This window comes from Cotesia typhae, unplaced genomic scaffold, assembly GCF_013202065.1.
Source record: "Cotesia typhae breed Kobodo isofemale line unplaced genomic scaffold, CoteBio_Ctyphae contig_119, whole genome shotgun sequence".
NCBI lineage: Eukaryota > Metazoa > Arthropoda > Insecta > Hymenoptera > Braconidae > Cotesia > Cotesia typhae.
In genome coordinates, this window is record NW_027423712.1 from 3,231,106 (window position 1) to 3,247,786 (window position 16,681).

A 16,681-nucleotide genomic window follows, 5' to 3' on the forward strand; every position below is an offset into this window, starting at 1 on the left:
ATTTTTCTCTTGGTTCAAATTAATTTTTTTTCTGTGTAACTTGAAAGATTCTAAAAATGATTTTTATTCTAAAATTAATCAATTCAAACTTATTTCTCTCTGCTAAGGAGGTGATTCAGCGATCTTGAGTCCTCTTTCGGAAATTTTCAACATTGTTTGGTCCAAAAATTACACCTCAGCATATGATTGCTTGGGACACGATATCACTTATCACTGATATTTTATTGTTACGGATTGTAATTTTTGAAAATTCCTTCTTTTAGAAGTAACATCAGCAATTACATTGAACGAATTTTGTAAAAAATGTCCATTGTACTTACAAACTAACTTCAGAGGCGAATAGTATTTTAGAATCAAACGCGAGATAATTGCAATAAAAAATAAAATTTTTCGCACAGGCGGTATAGAAGAAGAGTGATAAATCTGCACATTTTCATTTTATTGATTTGAATGGACAAATTCTTGTAAAAAACTTATTTTTTTATAGAATGTTACACCTAAAAATTTGAAAACTCCTGACCTCAGTTTTTAGAAATTATTGGTAACCATAGTGAAATAAACTAAAATGATCATGAGCAAAAGCAAGTAAGCGATAACTCGTAAGAAAGACAGCGTTAGCTAATAAGAAAGAAAGCAATAACATATATTACATTTCCTACAACAACTACCTTAAAATTCGCTATTTTATTGTTTATTTACTTTACATAATTGTAACAGTAGCTGTAACTACCTTGTAAATGATGTATCGTTAGAAAGAGTTAACTCCATGATCTCAGAAATAGATATGTAAGTAATTAAAATAAATAACTCGATATTTGCTAAATTTTAAATATAATATGACTTAAGAAGCGGTTAAAAATTAAGTCATAAAATATCAATGTTTAGACAGTGATCTTTATAGATTGATTTTGTGCCATTAAAATTATAACAAGGTTTTCTTAGTTAATTTAGAATGTTAGTAAAGAAATATATATTTTTAACGAAATTTCAACTCTTATTGTATATTAACCAAGCTTATTATATGAGATGAGACATTACACAGTAAAATATTTTCCGTCATTGTGTAGAGTGTTAAAATTTGTGTGTTGAATATTACACTCTAGTGTGTAGAATTTAACATTCTAGTGCGTTAAATTATTAAATCAACACATGAGAATGTTAAATTCTACACACTAAAGTGTAATATTCAACATACAAATTTTAACACTCTACAAAATGACGAAAAATTTTTCACTGTGTAATTTGCTTGAAGAAAATTGTTCTGGCAAAAGGGAGATTGCTTGACGTAAGCAATTTCATTACCGATATGATTTTTTGTTCATCTTCCAGAAATAAGGAACACAGTACTCAATAAATCAAAAATAAGATTGAGAAAACTAATAAAGTGTGAGTTGTTGATGGCCGAGAGCTCTGATGTCAATTGTCACTTGGATAAAAAAATAGTATGAAACGAACAGATAGGTATCTGAAGTTAGTACTAATGCTAGCAATTCTACAAGCCGTTGGATTAGGGTTGCCAGTAGTAACTTGTTACGGCTTCCTAGAGTATATGGTGTAGTGATGCCATCACATCACCCCGACTAAATTGCTGACTGTCATGATGGAGTCGGAGATGCGCCTACGGCCACTTGGAAGCCTGCCAATCTCGGTAGGATCGGACTTATACCCCTGGTACGTTTATATATGGAAATGCGGCATCCTCCAAGGACGACGGCACTGAAAATACAGTGGTATAAGGAAAAAAAAAAAACAAGACTTCCGATCGAAATTTAGATGCACCAAGGTTGCTTATACTACTACGTAACCACCTTGTTTATCTTACTTATTGTTCATTTTATTTTATTTTTTACTCAACTTTTAAAACGATCAGCTTCTCTTTTTAAATACACCTTTCATCGCTACAAAAAATTTATAACTTCTCTTTATATACTCAGTACTATTAGGTTCATGGTGAGGTACATGATAAGTGATGATAGAAAATTATCAACACATATTTCATACGAGATTTAATGGATAGTAATTTTTATTTCTATTACTCGTTAGTCCTTGGATGAATATTTTTCAAATCGTTCGATCGAGTTTAATGTCCTTGGAGAAAAATTTATTTTTACATAATAACAATTTTCAATACGAATTTAACGCTGCAATGGATTACATTAAGTGATGAGAATTATTCAGCTGTGCTATTTAATATTATAACAGAGCTAGAAGAAAATAATGAATGTTATTTAATCAATTATAAGCACTGTTATCAATTGATTAAATTGAACGACTGTATTTTTGTTTTTATTGTTTCGATTATTATGTTCTTGTTCAATCATGAAATCATTCTTGTAAACAAATTATTTGATATGTTCGTATATTGTTTAAAATATACAGAATTTCTGATATGTCCTGGGTGTGTTCATATCAGGCTGATATGATTATATGCACACTTCTCACAAAAATTAAGAGAGCAAGAAAAAAATTCGAATTTTTGAAGGTTTTTTAATGAGATGTAGCTTGAAGAAAAACGGTCGTACGGCAAATATAGAAAAAAAAAAAGCAAATTGTAGCTCCAAGTGTCTAGTTTTTAGATTTGAGTTTCAAAATTTTTTTCGAATTTTTTTTTTGACAGTGACGATATTTTGATATGAGCTTAAATTAGTGGCGGGAAGGTTCGAAACGGGCGTAATTTTAACGTCCAAAGCGAAGCCGAAGCCGGAAATTTAGGCTATAATAATAATCGATGAAAATCTTCAAAACTTGAAAATCAATTACTATTAAGATATCTTATCAATTTATCGATATTTTTACGTAGACTTTAATCGCTAGACTGTAATAATTTTTTGCTCGATTGTAACACTAATTATGAGTTAATTACCAAAAAAAAAAAAAGGAAGGACTTGATGGTACGATACAAACTTAATTCACACTGTGTTATTAATTGTTCTCGTTTACTCTCGTTATTGCGCATGAACTTTTAGTCCAGTTTGATTATATAAAATGTTATAACGTTATCAAATAAACTTTAAAATATTCAAGCCGTAGCTTAGTCGGGTGTACCTATCCTAGAAAAGGTATATGAGAAAATATAATACAAAAATTACATTTTCAGTTCAATAATAACCTCGGGATAACCAGTGCCAACTAAACTTTTACCATCCTTTCTGAAAAAAGAAATAACACCCAGCGTGAGAGCATTTTAATAAGTTAGGTCAGTTATGCCGCTGCATCTCTAAACTAACACTATAATTTTTGCTAGAAAGTTCTCAACTTCTATTGATTTTGTGGTTCATAATTAATACAAGAGCAAAGTTTTCATTTTATTTTACGTAAGCTTTTTATTAATAAAACTAAATAATAAACACAGAAATTTTAACAGGACATATTTTGGAAAATATTGAATGGTACACAAAAAGGTTTTATTTAATATTTATGCAAAGAATATATTAGTTGAGTAGCTTACAAATGAATACATGAAATATAAATCGGATATATTGAAAATAATGGAAACAAAAATATTTACGTTACATAGTGAGACCGTAAATTCTCTAAAACTTGAAAAGTTACTTGGTTGCAGTTAAATTTTGAAAAAATCTAGTTTTGATCAAAATTCGAGGTTTAGAGGTCTTAAAAAGCTATTACTGATTGTTTACAGTAAGATTCAGTGTGTGGTTTGCGATGTTTGAATAAGTTTAATGAAACTTGATTTGGAATGGATTTCAAAGTCAATAAGTGGAAGGGTTTTATTGATAGTTATTTTAATGACACATATATATCAAAAATTGAAAAATAGAGAAAAAAAAATTTTACGAAAAAATAATGCTATAATATCTTATCATAAGAATATCTCTTTTATTCTGCATAAGCAACTCCATCCACCTTCTATACTATTGTATTTAAAGTAACATGAGCTAATACAAACTTGGTGTCTAATCGTTTCATTCCATATTAAATGTTTTGACTTTGCATCTTGAAGTCATTAATGTCAATGCAGTGTATATCTTATGAATGCACTCATATCTTATCCTTTGTGAATTTACATTAGCTTCATAAGATCTATATATAAATTAACTGAATAGATAACTGATGCGGAATGAGTGCGTTATAAATAACGGTTGAAAGATTTAAACGATAGACGGTTTCATTCTACACCTTGTTAAGAAATTGGTGTCGAATAAAAATGAATTAATATTTATTTGTCGTGAAATTATTCAGTATTGTTATTACTGCTATAAGCACATTTGATAGGTTTAGGGTATAAAGTGAGATTAAATTAGATAATAAAACCCACACTATCTAAACTAGCTAAATATTATTCATACTAAATTTCCACACACGTTAGGCGCATAATCACACACGTGTTTTTTTCTAGCGCATTCATTGAATTGCATATTTTTGTGAATAGTATAATTTGATACGGTATAAAATTTAATAGCTATTATTTGAAAAGATAGATGCATAAAAATTTTTTCGTCTTTCATCAAAGAAGAGCGATATTATGTACAAAAATAGAAAAGAGTAAAAATTTTTTAAATTTGTTCTGAAAATTATACTAAGGAAAAAAAAATTGTTTTCATTCAAGGATTTTTTGACTCAAGAATTTGTTTAAATAATTCACTTAACATATCGATACTGCCATTCTAATGAGTCGTATTCCACATGTATAAAATGTTACAGTAGACTGATTAAATGAGATCTGACGGATGAAAATAATTGTTTGAAAATAGTTATTAAAATATTTGATCTTTAAATTTATAATGTGACTTGCATAATATTGTTATGATTCTATTATTAAGAAAAAAACAAGTAGTCAAATCTTGTGGAATACGATCAATCAGAATGGCGTATCGGTATTTATTTTTTGATAGAATAATAGCATTAATATCTATTTCCATTATAATAAGCAAACAAATTAACAGCTTCACTTGCAGTAAACTAAAATTATTTCAATCAATTCGATTAATTCTTTAGACAAGAAAGTACACCATTATTTAAGAATATGCATTCTTGCCTCAAGAAAATATATTATTTTTAAAAGTATTTCTTAACTTTGTGCTATAAAAACCAATGATTAAAAAAAATCGAAAAGTTATTGGTAATACGTCAGTTTTTGAAAATCGAGTTTTCATCATATCTCAACGTTTTGAGGTCCTACACCGAAAAAACATTAATTTAACTAAAGAAAATTATCTTAAAGAGCTTAATTTTCTAGATTGAAGTAAATTTTACTTAATTTTTCAGATTTTTGTTCGCAATGTATTGTGTGACGACTCTATTCATTAAGTAAAGTTGAATAAATTGTAAAGTTAAACTGAGATATATTTTAAAGAAGTAATTAATTTAAAGAATAATAATGTGAAGTTATTTTCCGAGTAATAATTAAAAAAAAAAAACAATTGAAAAAAGCTGAGATATCTTAGACTGCATACCTCATAATGCTTATTTAATTTTAGAAAAAAAAATAAATACATAAAACGTCAAAAAAAAGCATATATTAAGAATTCCTCTTAGATGAATAATTCAAAAATTTTTGTTTCAATTTTAGATCTAAATGTTTCGTGGCAATTTTGCTTTGATGACCAAAGTACGGCACAAGATGTTCCAGTCTATAAAAGTGGATATTATTAATATTCATTGAACATGTACAAAAGACCAGTCGATTTAAATTTTTTATTAATTATAATTGACAGAGAATTATACATCCATCAGCAATCAGACATCACTCGCTTTGATTGTTATGCTAATAAAAAATAATTATCCTCAATGCATCAATTTTTTCGAGAGTTATCGTAGCTATAAAGTATAGGATCTATACATGCAGTCATCTAGATGACCAAGTATAACTTTTTTTTTTCCAAGACTTTTTTTTTAATTAACAAAATAAATATATTATTAGGAACTTTCAAGTGTGATATAGAGTGTGTTGTTGATCTATGTGTTCTCATATTATTTTATGAGCGCATTATTAACGTGAAAAAGAGATTTTAAGACCAGAAAATTGCTTTGTCTTGACATATTGAGAATATAGCACAACTTCGAACGCTTCACGTTATGAGCCGTGTAATATCAAACTTCAAGAAACTCACTTAATATTTAGAATCTGAACTACCTGTGCTATAAAAATTTTTTAATAAATTTTACGTTCCAAATTATTATGAAACTTTATTGTCTATAGCAAAACCTAAATTTAGCTATGATTTATTTTTTCAACATTATTAAATATTGGACTTGTAAGATAATTGTCTTAACATTAAATATTTATTTGCCGGGACCAGGTGTTAAAAGATGGAGGAGACACATTCGTGGTTATAATGGTATTTATTCTAAAATTAATCACAGGCATAGCTTTGGTTGTACAGAGTTTGAATAGTTCACAAATATTGAGCACTTTGAACATAGTTATGATCTTGAATTATCACATTAATTCATGAGTACGCGTTGATTGAGTTTAATTGAGTTGTATTAATTAATGCATATTAATTAGACTGAGCATGAGTTGTAGAAAGTTGATCTTCAATTGAACTGTTAATTAATTTACAATGTAATTAACACTAGCAATTATGAGCGAGAAATATGAGTGATGTTGTAGAATTAGGTCACCAGACGATTAATTAATTACACTTAATTAATAGTCATAGTATGAGCATATAAATTAGATTGACTGAGTGTAATGATTGATAGAGTGAATGAATGCAAGTGTAGTGAGAGCTTGAGCTTGAATCTGTAGAGTTCACAGTAATGATTAATTGGATGAGCTGTATAAATTAGAGTCACTGGATTATTAATCAATTAACAACATAATTAACTCTCACAGTGTGAGCGAATGAGCCTTAAAACTAACGAGCTCAATTGAGTACTTGAGTCTCGGGATACGAGATAGAACACACAACGTTGAACACGGAATGGCCGACAGGCCCAAGAGCTGGTGGCAGTCGCCCCCAATCTCCACCACGCAACATCTGCAATGCGGCATTTGATTTTGCCGCATGATGACGAATTTCTATTAGCAATTGTAATATTATCGTTGCTAGGTAGAAAGTGTAGGTGACTGTTGTACATGTGTATGAGAGAGAGCGACACATGAGTAGCCATGTGACAATGAGTAGGAGAGAGAGGGAGCATGTGAGTATGGATTGTGATAAAGTGATCTCAGATGATTTACAATAAATACTTAATTGTACCCGAGTTGCCAATGATTGCTGGTGAATAAGATGAGTAGCGATGCTATAGTTGGCTTCAGTGAAGCTGAGTGGATGAGTTTGATGATTTCGTAAATACACAAAATTGCACTGGTCACGGTAAATGCGTGTGTACGCTGTACAATTAGCACGTGTTATGAGGAGTATGGCCGCTTGCCGGTGAGCCAGTTGAGTTGAGGTAGAACACCCGAGGGCGCTTGTGTAGCGGCGCCTCGGTGCTACCAGTTTGTTGCGGGAAGGTTTGAATAATTCCGCAACATTCCGCCCGCCATCAGGAACTGGGTTGCTGATTATGATCTCAGTAGTGATGAGCACTTGTTGGTGATGAGTTAGAGTTCTGGAGCCAGTGGTAACACAGCTAGCTTGGTGATTGGACGAGTGAGAGTGCCGTTGACTGTCTCAATGGTTGCCACTCGGATGAGTTTGTCATTGCCTGGGTGGACAGCAGTGACTCTGGCCAACGGCCAGCGAGTTGGTGGAGTTCGTTCGTCAGTCAGGAGGACAAGTGACCCGATGGTGATGTTGTTGTAAGCCCGGTGCCACTTGGTCTGAGCTAGATGTCGTTGAATGTAACTGTTGGACCAATGCTTCCAGAAGCATTGGATCGGTTGTTGAATGAATTGCCACCTGGAGAGTCTGGCACTGTTGAGTTCGAGTAGTGATGGTTCTGGAATAGCGTTAAGTGCACGTCCAATGAGTAGGTGACCTGGAGTGAGTGCTGAAAGATCCTGGGGATCCTGTGAGAGTGGTTCTAATGGTCGTGAGTTGAGAATCGCCTCCACCTGGAGCAGAAGAGTCGTAAATTCTTCAAACGTGAATGACGATTCTCCGATTGTCCGTGTGAGATGATGTTTCATTGATTTCACAGCTGCTTCCCACTTTCCACCCATATGTGGAGCAGCTGGGGGGTTGAAATGCCAGATGATCTCGTTAACTGTGAGTGCATCAAATATTTCTGATGATTCCTGAGTTCCTTGAGTAAAGAGCCTTTTGAGTTCAGCACAGGCACCTTGGAACGTTGTCCCACAGTCGCTGTAGAGTGCTGTGCACAGTCCACGACGGCTGGTGAACCTGTGAAGTGCTGCAATGAATCCAGATGATGAGTAGTTGCTGACGAGTTCAAGATGAACTGTAGATGATGCCAGGCATACGAATACACATATCCAGCCCTTGTAGGTACGTGATCCTCGGATGTTGGTTGTTTTGATTTGCACTGGACCTGCACAGTCCACTCCAGTATGAGCGAATGCTGATCCTGGTGTGACATTTCGAGCTGGGAGCTGTCCCATGAGTTGTTGAGCACGAATTCCTCGATGTCGAGCACATTTGAGGCATTTGAGTATTTGAGTTCGCACTGGTTGGCGTCCACCTATTATCCAGTACCGTTGGCGAGTATATGCAAGTGTGAGTTGAGTTCCACCATGCATGGTACGCTGATGAGCATCAGAGATTATGAGTTTGGAAACAGCAGCATCACGAGGCAGAATGGCAGGATGCTTAAGTTGATCAGAGTCTGGTGCGTTTTCCAGACGTCCACCTACACGAATGATGCCCTCGATGTCTAGGAAGGCAGTTAATCATGCAAATGGATGATCTCTTGGCCATGATGCTTGATTTTTGATCATTTTGAGCTCTGAATTGAAATGAGTGCGTTGAGTTTCCTTTATGCAGAATTGTAGAGCTTGTTTGGTTTCAATAGAGGTAATGGGGTGAGCTAGAGATGAGTTTGGCCGTTTCTTGATCAGGTCCCGAACTCTCCAACATATTACAGTAGCTCGTAAAATGCGGAGTAATGGAATTGGTCGGTCCATGATTGACCATCTTGATGTTAGAGGCTTGGTAGTTGAGTAGAATGCCTTTACTGGCCGTTCTTCCAGCTGAGTGTTGGAGTCGAGTCTTGAGTTGATGAGTGGCCAGGATGATGAGTCTTGAAGTAACCATGGTGGGCCAGTCCACCATAGTTGATGACTTTTGAGTTGGAGGGTTGTCAATCCTCTTGTTGCACAGTCTGCTGGGTTTTCTAAGCCAGGAACGAACTTCCAGTGGCCATCTGGAATTAGATCTTGGATTTGTGACACACGATTTCTGACGAAGTCCTTCCAACGAGACGGATGCGATTGTATCCACGTGAGTGCAATTGCAGAGTCGGTCCAAAGGTATGTTGGCACATTGTTGAGTTTGAGTATTGACTGGCAATGAGCGATGAGTTTGGCCAACATATGAGCAGCGGTGGGTTCTAACCTAGGTATGGTTAATTGTTTTAACGGTGCTACCTTGATTTTGGAGCAAAGCAGCGTACCCTTTGCTCCTTGAGAGCAGTTGTGATGATGGACCTTGATGTATACCACAGCTGCCATCGCCAATTGCGAGGCATCTGAGAATCCATGGATTTCGAGTGATGAGTTCGTGGACGAGTGGATCCACCTGGGAATTTTATTACAGTTGATCATGGCAAGTTGATGAGTGAATGCCCTCCACCTTTTACAGAGAGTTTCAGGTAATGGTGAGTCCCAGCTGAGTTTGACAAGCCAGAGTTCCTGCATGAACATCTTGGCTTGAATGATGAGTGGTGACAAGAATCCCAGGGGATCAAAGATTTGGTCAGCTATCTCTGATAAAATTGATCGTTTTGAGTACCTTTGAGCCTTGCATGGTGTCGAGTTCTTCAAGCAGAAGTGATCTCGTTGAGGAGACCAGTACATACCCAGAATTTTTGTGCTGCTGTCTGGATCCTCAATAGTGTATTGTGTTATGGCTTCCGCATGATTGAGTTGTTTTAATTTGGGGTGATTGCTTGTCCACTTGGCTAGAGGAAATCCGCCCGCCATGCAGAGTTCTTCTGTTTGATTTGCTATTTGTTGTAGTAGATCTTGAGTGTCTGCGCCACCGGATATGTCATCCACGTAGCGTCCTTGAGTAAGTGGTTCCACTGCCAGTGGGAATCTATGGCCATCGTCATTGACGAGTTGGAGTAGAGCACGAACAGCTAGGTATGGTGCAGCCCTTGTCCCATAGGTGACAGTGGTGAGCATGTATGGAGTGATATCTCCATCTGGGTTAAACCAGAGGATTTGTTGAAGATGTCGATCATCAGGATGGACCAAGACTTGGCGGTACATTTTTGCCACGTCAGTGATGAAGAAGAACCGATGTCTTCTGGATGTTATGAGAACATCGAAGATGTTGATGAGTAGATTAGGTCCAGTATGCATGATGTCGTTGAGTGAGAGCCCAGAACTGGTATTCTTTGAGCCATTGAAAACCACACGGATTTTGGGTGAGTTGGTGTTCTGCTTCAATACTCCTTGATGTGGTAAGAAGTATTGAACTGATGATGATCGCAATGTGGTTGGTTCCATGTGGTTGAGTGATATGTATTCTGCCATGAATTCCATGTAGAGTTGTTTGAGTTGTGGGTCTTTGCTGAGTCGGTGCATGAGGTGGCGAAGGCATTGGTATGCTGCTTTGAATGAATCTCCAAGTTTGTGCACTGGAGAAATTAATGGTAATTTGACTATGTATCGCCCAGATGAGTCACGAGAGTGAGACCTTGTAAAGTGAGCTTCACAAGCCTCCTCGTCGGGTGTTAATTGAGGTTGATGAGTGGTGATGATCTCTTCTTGAACCCAGAACCGTGTCAAGGTGTCCTGTAGGTTCATGTCTTGTTGAATAGTAGCTGCCTGGAATGATCTCCTTGACTGATGAGTATGATGTTGGGTGGGACCAAGAATGATCCATTCAAACAGAGTGTGTTGAGCGATTAGACCCGGAAATTCTAGCTGAATGAGTCCACCAGTAATCACGTGGCCGTAGTAGTCGGCTCCAATGAAGATGTTAATTGGACCTGGTGTGCAGAATTCGGGGTCAGCCAGAGTAAGATGTCGTAGTTGTGTGAGTTGATTGTGCGAGATTGACACTGATGGTAATTGTATTGTCAATCCGCGCAGTACATGAGCGTGAAGGTTGAGTGTTTTGCTTGAGTGTTGTGATCTCAGAGTTAGCTCAACACAGCCCTTGGTTCGGCCAGCTTGTGCATTGCCAATGCCAATGACACTGAGTTGAGATCGAGTGCGAGTGAGATTGAGACTATGTACCAATGAATCTGAAATAAAGGAGATCTCAGAACCAGAGTCTAGCAAGATGCGTATTGGAATGGTACTTAGCTTTGTAATGATGTTGACCAGACAGGTGGCGAGAATTGTGGCAGAATGTTGATTATTGAGAGTACCAGTTGGGGTATGGTGAGTGTGATCATGCTGATCATGAGTGTTGATCTTTGGCGGGTCTTGAGTATGAGTGTGAGCAGAGTTTGATGAGTGCCAAGTGGTTGAGTTGCATGTTGAGTGGATGAGTGATGCTTCATGCGGAAGCTCGAGTTCCTAGTCAGTAAATGGAGCGTTTGCGATTGCTAATTTGATTGATGGTCCAGGATGAATCATGGTGTGGTGATTCGCGTTACAGACCTTGCATCTGAACTTGGACTTGCATGCTGCCACTTGATGATGTCCTAGGCAGTTTGGGCACAATTTGAGCCTGACAACTCGCATGGCTCTTTCAGCAGGTGTTAAGCTGGCAAATATTTCACACCTTACGATGAAGTGGTTGCCTTGGCATTCATCGCAAAGGTACTGTGCTGTGGCCGTGCTTGGCCTCTGGACTTGATTGGAGCTCGCTGGATGAGTGGTGGGTGATGATGAGAGGTGACAGCGAACCTGATCTCGCTGTGGAGTTGCGTTATAGTGACCCCGGTGGAGCCTAGATGAGTCAGGATGAGTTTTCTGGGGCGAGGATGAGTCTTTAGCTGAGTTGAGCTTGTTGGTACTTTCTTCATACCGCTCTTGAGCTCTTGCACGCTCTAATAAGAACTCGTTGAGTTGTGTGAGTGTTGGGAATTCTACTGATGATCCCAATGAGTATTCCCAGGCTTCACGAGTGACTCTGTCCAGTTTGGAGATGATGAAGTAGGTGAGAAAGTGGTTTTCACCTTGCGAGAATTCCACTTTCATGGCCTTGAGTGCTGCAACCACCTCGTGAACCTGGTTGATGAGTGCATTGAGTTGTGAGGCTCATCTGGGAATGAGAGGTTGGATTTTGATGATTTTCTCCAATTGAGCTCCGATGAGTAGTCGAGGAACCTCGTACCGTGAGCGTATGGCTTCCCAAGATATGGGGAATTGATCGCCAGATGATGGCAGGTTGACCACCAGTTGAGCAGCTGATCCAGTTAGATAGTTCTTGAGATAGTGGAGCCTGTCCACATCTCCCATATTGCGATTGATGACATGTGTGATGAACATGTCACGAAACTCTGGCTACTTGGTGAAATCACCAGAAAACACCGTGATGTTGAGGGGTGCCAGATTGATGGTGGATGGAGCTGATTGGTTTTGTTGAGCAATTGGAGCTGGTGGAGCTGGAATGTCCACCTGGTTGATGAGTGCAGTGAGTGCTTTACGAGCCCCTTGGTAGGATTGATATGTCACCTGGTACACACCATCAGTGACATATGGGTGATGCAAGAACTCCTTGGTTCCAGCTGATCCAAGATAGTCGTTGACTTCCTGGAAGAGCTTCCACTCTTCGTTGAGTACTTGTAGATGAGCCTTGAGCATGTGAACCCCAGATGTTGCGTCGAGTGCTGATGAGAGAGTCTCTTTGTCGGAGATGAGCTTCATGCGAGCCAGTTGGCCGGCAATTTTGAATTCCATCTCGCACATGCGAGAGGTTGATTGCTTGCGAGTGTTGACGGGGGTCAGGTTCTGTTTCCCATCAGTCTTTGAGCCACCATCACCATCAGTGACTTCAGAGTCACTGAGATCGTGACTGCCCGAGATGTTGGAGGACGTGGGAGGTGGCACCAGCAGTGGTACGCTGTCTGGTGTGAGACCGATGTTGGCAGTTCCCTGGCCTGGATGAGTGGATGAGCTCTGACCTTGTGAAGTCGGTGAAGCAGTTTGCTGTTGAGTGGTCTGCTGAGCAGGTTGAGTATCTTCCTGATGATTGTCAGGGACCTTTCCGTCTGCCATGATGAGTGTGGAATCTGAGAAATGTATAACAATTAGTTGATTGTTGATTGTGAGTGTGATGTAAGTCTGGGATCACTTTTAGTTAATTTTAACATCTAATCCGGCTCGAGGGACCACAATGAAAGATAATTGTCTTAACATTAAATATTTATTTGCCGGGACCAGGTGTTAAAAGATGGAGGAGACACATTCGTGGTTATAATGGTATTTATTCTAAAATTAATCACAGGCATAGCTTTGGTTGTACAGAGTTTGAATAGTTCACAAATATTGAGCACTTTGAACATAGTTATGATCTTGAATTATCACATTAATTCATGAGTACGCGTTGATTGAGTTTAATTGAGTTGTATTAATTAATGCATATTAATTAGACTGAGCATGAGTTGTAGAAAGTTGATCTTCAATTGAACTGTTAATTAATTTACAATGTAATTAACACTAGCAATTATGAGCGAGAAATATGAGTGATGTTGTAGAATTAGGTCACCAGACGATTAATTAATTACACTTAATTAATAGTCATAGTATGAGCATATAAATTAGATTGACTGAGTGTAATGATTGATAGAGTGAATGAATGCAAGTGTAGTGAGAGCTTGAGCTTGAATCTGTAGAGTTCACAGTAATGATTAATTGGATGAGCTGTATAAATTAGAGTCACTGGATTATTAATCAATTAACAACATAATTAACTCTCACAGTGTGAGCGAATGAGCCTTAAAACTAACGAGCTCAATTGAGTACTTGAGTCTCGGGATACGAGATAGAACACACAACGTTGAACACGGAATGGCCGACAGGCCCAAGAGCTGGTGGCAGTCGCCCCCAATCTCCACCACGCAACATCTGCAATGCGGCATTTGATTTTGCCGCATGATGACGAATTTCTATTAGCAATTGTAATATTATCGTTGCTAGGTAGAAAGTGTAGGTGACTGTTGTACATGTGTATGAGAGAGAGCGACACATGAGTAGCCATGTGACAATGAGTAGAGAGAGAGGGAGCATGTGAGTATGGATTGTGATAAAGTGATCTCAGATGATTTACAATAAATACTTAATTGTACCTGAGTTGCCAATGATTGCTGGTGAATAAGATGAGTAGCGATGCTGTAGTTGGCTTCAGTAAAGCTGAGTGGATGAGTTTGATGATTTCGTAAATACACAACATTGCACTGGTCACGGTAAATGCGTGTGTACGCTGTACAATTAGCACGTGTTATGAGGAGTATGGCCGCTTGCCGGTGAGCCAGTTGAGTTGAGGTAGAACACCCGAGGGCGCTTGTGTAGCGGCGCTTCGGTGCTACCAGTTTGTTGCGGGAAGGTTTGAATGATTCCGCAACAGGACTGTATATAATAAATTTTTTTCTTAATCAAGTGTCTGATTTTCAAAAGATATAGTATTATATTCTAAAATTTTTTTAGAGTTACTTTTGAAATAAAATCACAACTTTAGTCACTAGTTCAGCTAATGCCCATCCACGACACAGCTTAACATCAAAAATCACTTTGCGTCTTCCGAGTACTTCGCTCTGCTGGGGACGTTTCAAAGTTTAATATTTATCATCTATGATAATTTCGGAACGGATACATTTAATTATTTATTAAATGGTAGCATGTGTAAATTTTCCTAATATGGATTTTGTTAAATATTTAAGAACATAATGTAAATTTCTTTGGACTTATATCCTAAAATTCTGGATAATCTTTTTATAACTCAACGATCCATGCTCTTGAAAATTTTCCACATGTAGAACTTTATCTTAAAATACAAGCGGAATAATATTTTTCGTATTTTTCAATTAAAGTAAAGGTGCAAAATGGAAATAAAATAATCCTCTCACTTACTTTCTTTATTTATTGCTAGGTATATAAAATTCACTAATTCTATTTAATTATCCGTATGAAACGTTGTCATGTATTACCGCAGTATCATATAGCAGAAGTTTTATAATTTTTAAAGACATTCATGAATGTTTACTACGTACACAATATATAATACTTATTTTAAAAATAATCTACGTGTGCCCGCAGAGCAAGTTCATGTATATGCATACGTTTTAATGTTATTAAAATGTTACCACAAGAAATCGCTAATAACAATTATGTTGTTGAATATATTTTACGCTTTTTCGTACCATTACATAGAAAGATCTATGGAAAACCGAAAACAGAGAAGTGCATTAAAGTTCATTGGAGCGATGTTATTAACATTTGATTACAATTAGTAAAGCTGATAAAGGTCTTGCTCGACAAATAAAAGCTTCTATTAAACCAAACACCATCATTTTAGTTAATGTAGAGATCGAGGTATAATATAATCTATTCAAATTATCCTCATGGTTTTAATAGGGTGTCAGAAAATAATCTAACTCATTTACTAAAATATGATCGTTGAAGCTTATGTAATTATTCAGAAAAAGTATATTCGTAATAAACCTCGATTCATTTTATTTATTTCTAGAAAATAATGTGAATTGTGTCTCTTGCAATTTTTTAAAACATGATGATAAATTATATATACTTTTATATTGTAAATGTTATTGAGCTCTTTAATTTCAAAGATATAATAATAATTTTCGAAATTTTTTTGACATGATATCTCTCGAATTAATCAACCGATTTTGATGCAGTTTGCACAAATTGAAGTTATTTGTTTATGTTAACCCGTTGAGGACACACGGGGTCCAGTGGACCCCCAGGCAAACTTTGAGGCAATTTCAAATTTAGAAGGAAATTTATAAATGAGACTTAGAGTATCTGTTGTCAGTTGAAATCTGATTAAATTTTGCAATTAATCGGTACTCTAGTTTAAAAGTTATCCTAAAAGATCATCTTACAAAAAGATCATCTCTTCGGGGTCATACAAAAAAAAAAGAAAGAAATTAAATAATTACAATTTTTACAGTAAAATCAAGGTTACCTTGAAGAAGAAAATATAAAATTTGTAGCTCAAACTGTAATTAGGATTGAAGAACCTCTATTGGATTTTTTCCGAATACTTATTTTTAAGTGAATAACAAAATTCCAAAGTTCATTCATATAGTTTAACTTCTATTATTTATTAATTTAATCATTAAAAATTCTTGTCTCATAAAATAAATAATTGTAGCACTAAGGTTTGCAGAATATTATAATAATAATAATAATAATAATAATAATAATAACAACAATAACTAATTCAAATAAAAAATTATAACTTTGACACTCCTCAATCACTCTTCATTAGAAAGTTTAAAATTAAATTTTATTTAAATTGTCGATAACAAATTTCAATTGCGACAGTAGGTATGTGTATTAAAAATTAAATATGATTTCACCAGTTTTATAATATATTGTAAAATACAAATGTTGTCATCAAGTGAAAATCATTCGAAGAACAGAATTTCAACTAAAAGTTCAATAGTAAAATCCAATAAAAAGTAAATTTAGGTCAAAAAATTAATCAATCTTTATTGATCATATTTC

At 36.1% G+C, this 16,681-nt stretch overlaps 3 protein-coding genes across 4 annotated transcripts in view; all 3 read right to left on the bottom strand.

Moving 5' to 3' along the window:
• Window positions 1-16,681, bottom strand: part of Cmpy (crimpy) — a 236,374-nt gene that overhangs the window by 73,359 nt on the left and 146,334 nt on the right. The gene's annotated exons all lie outside the window — the stretch shown is intronic.
• On the bottom strand, window positions 6,285-8,686 carry LOC141531748 (uncharacterized). The gene has a single exon (XM_074249731.1). It carries the CDS (start codon window positions 8,609-8,611, stop codon window positions 7,514-7,516), a length of 1,098 nt encoding a protein of 365 aa, XP_074105832.1. The 5' UTR covers window positions 8,612-8,686; the 3' UTR covers window positions 6,285-7,513.
• LOC141531757 (uncharacterized) lies at window positions 12,481-14,539 on the bottom strand. The gene is made up of 2 exons (XM_074249744.1): window positions 14,281-14,539; window positions 12,481-13,224 (listed from the first exon to the last, which is right to left on the bottom strand). The coding sequence occupies exon 2, from the start codon at window positions 13,208-13,210 to the stop codon at window positions 12,497-12,499; it is 714 nt and encodes a 237-aa protein (XP_074105845.1). The 5' UTR covers window positions 13,211-13,224; window positions 14,281-14,539; the 3' UTR covers window positions 12,481-12,496.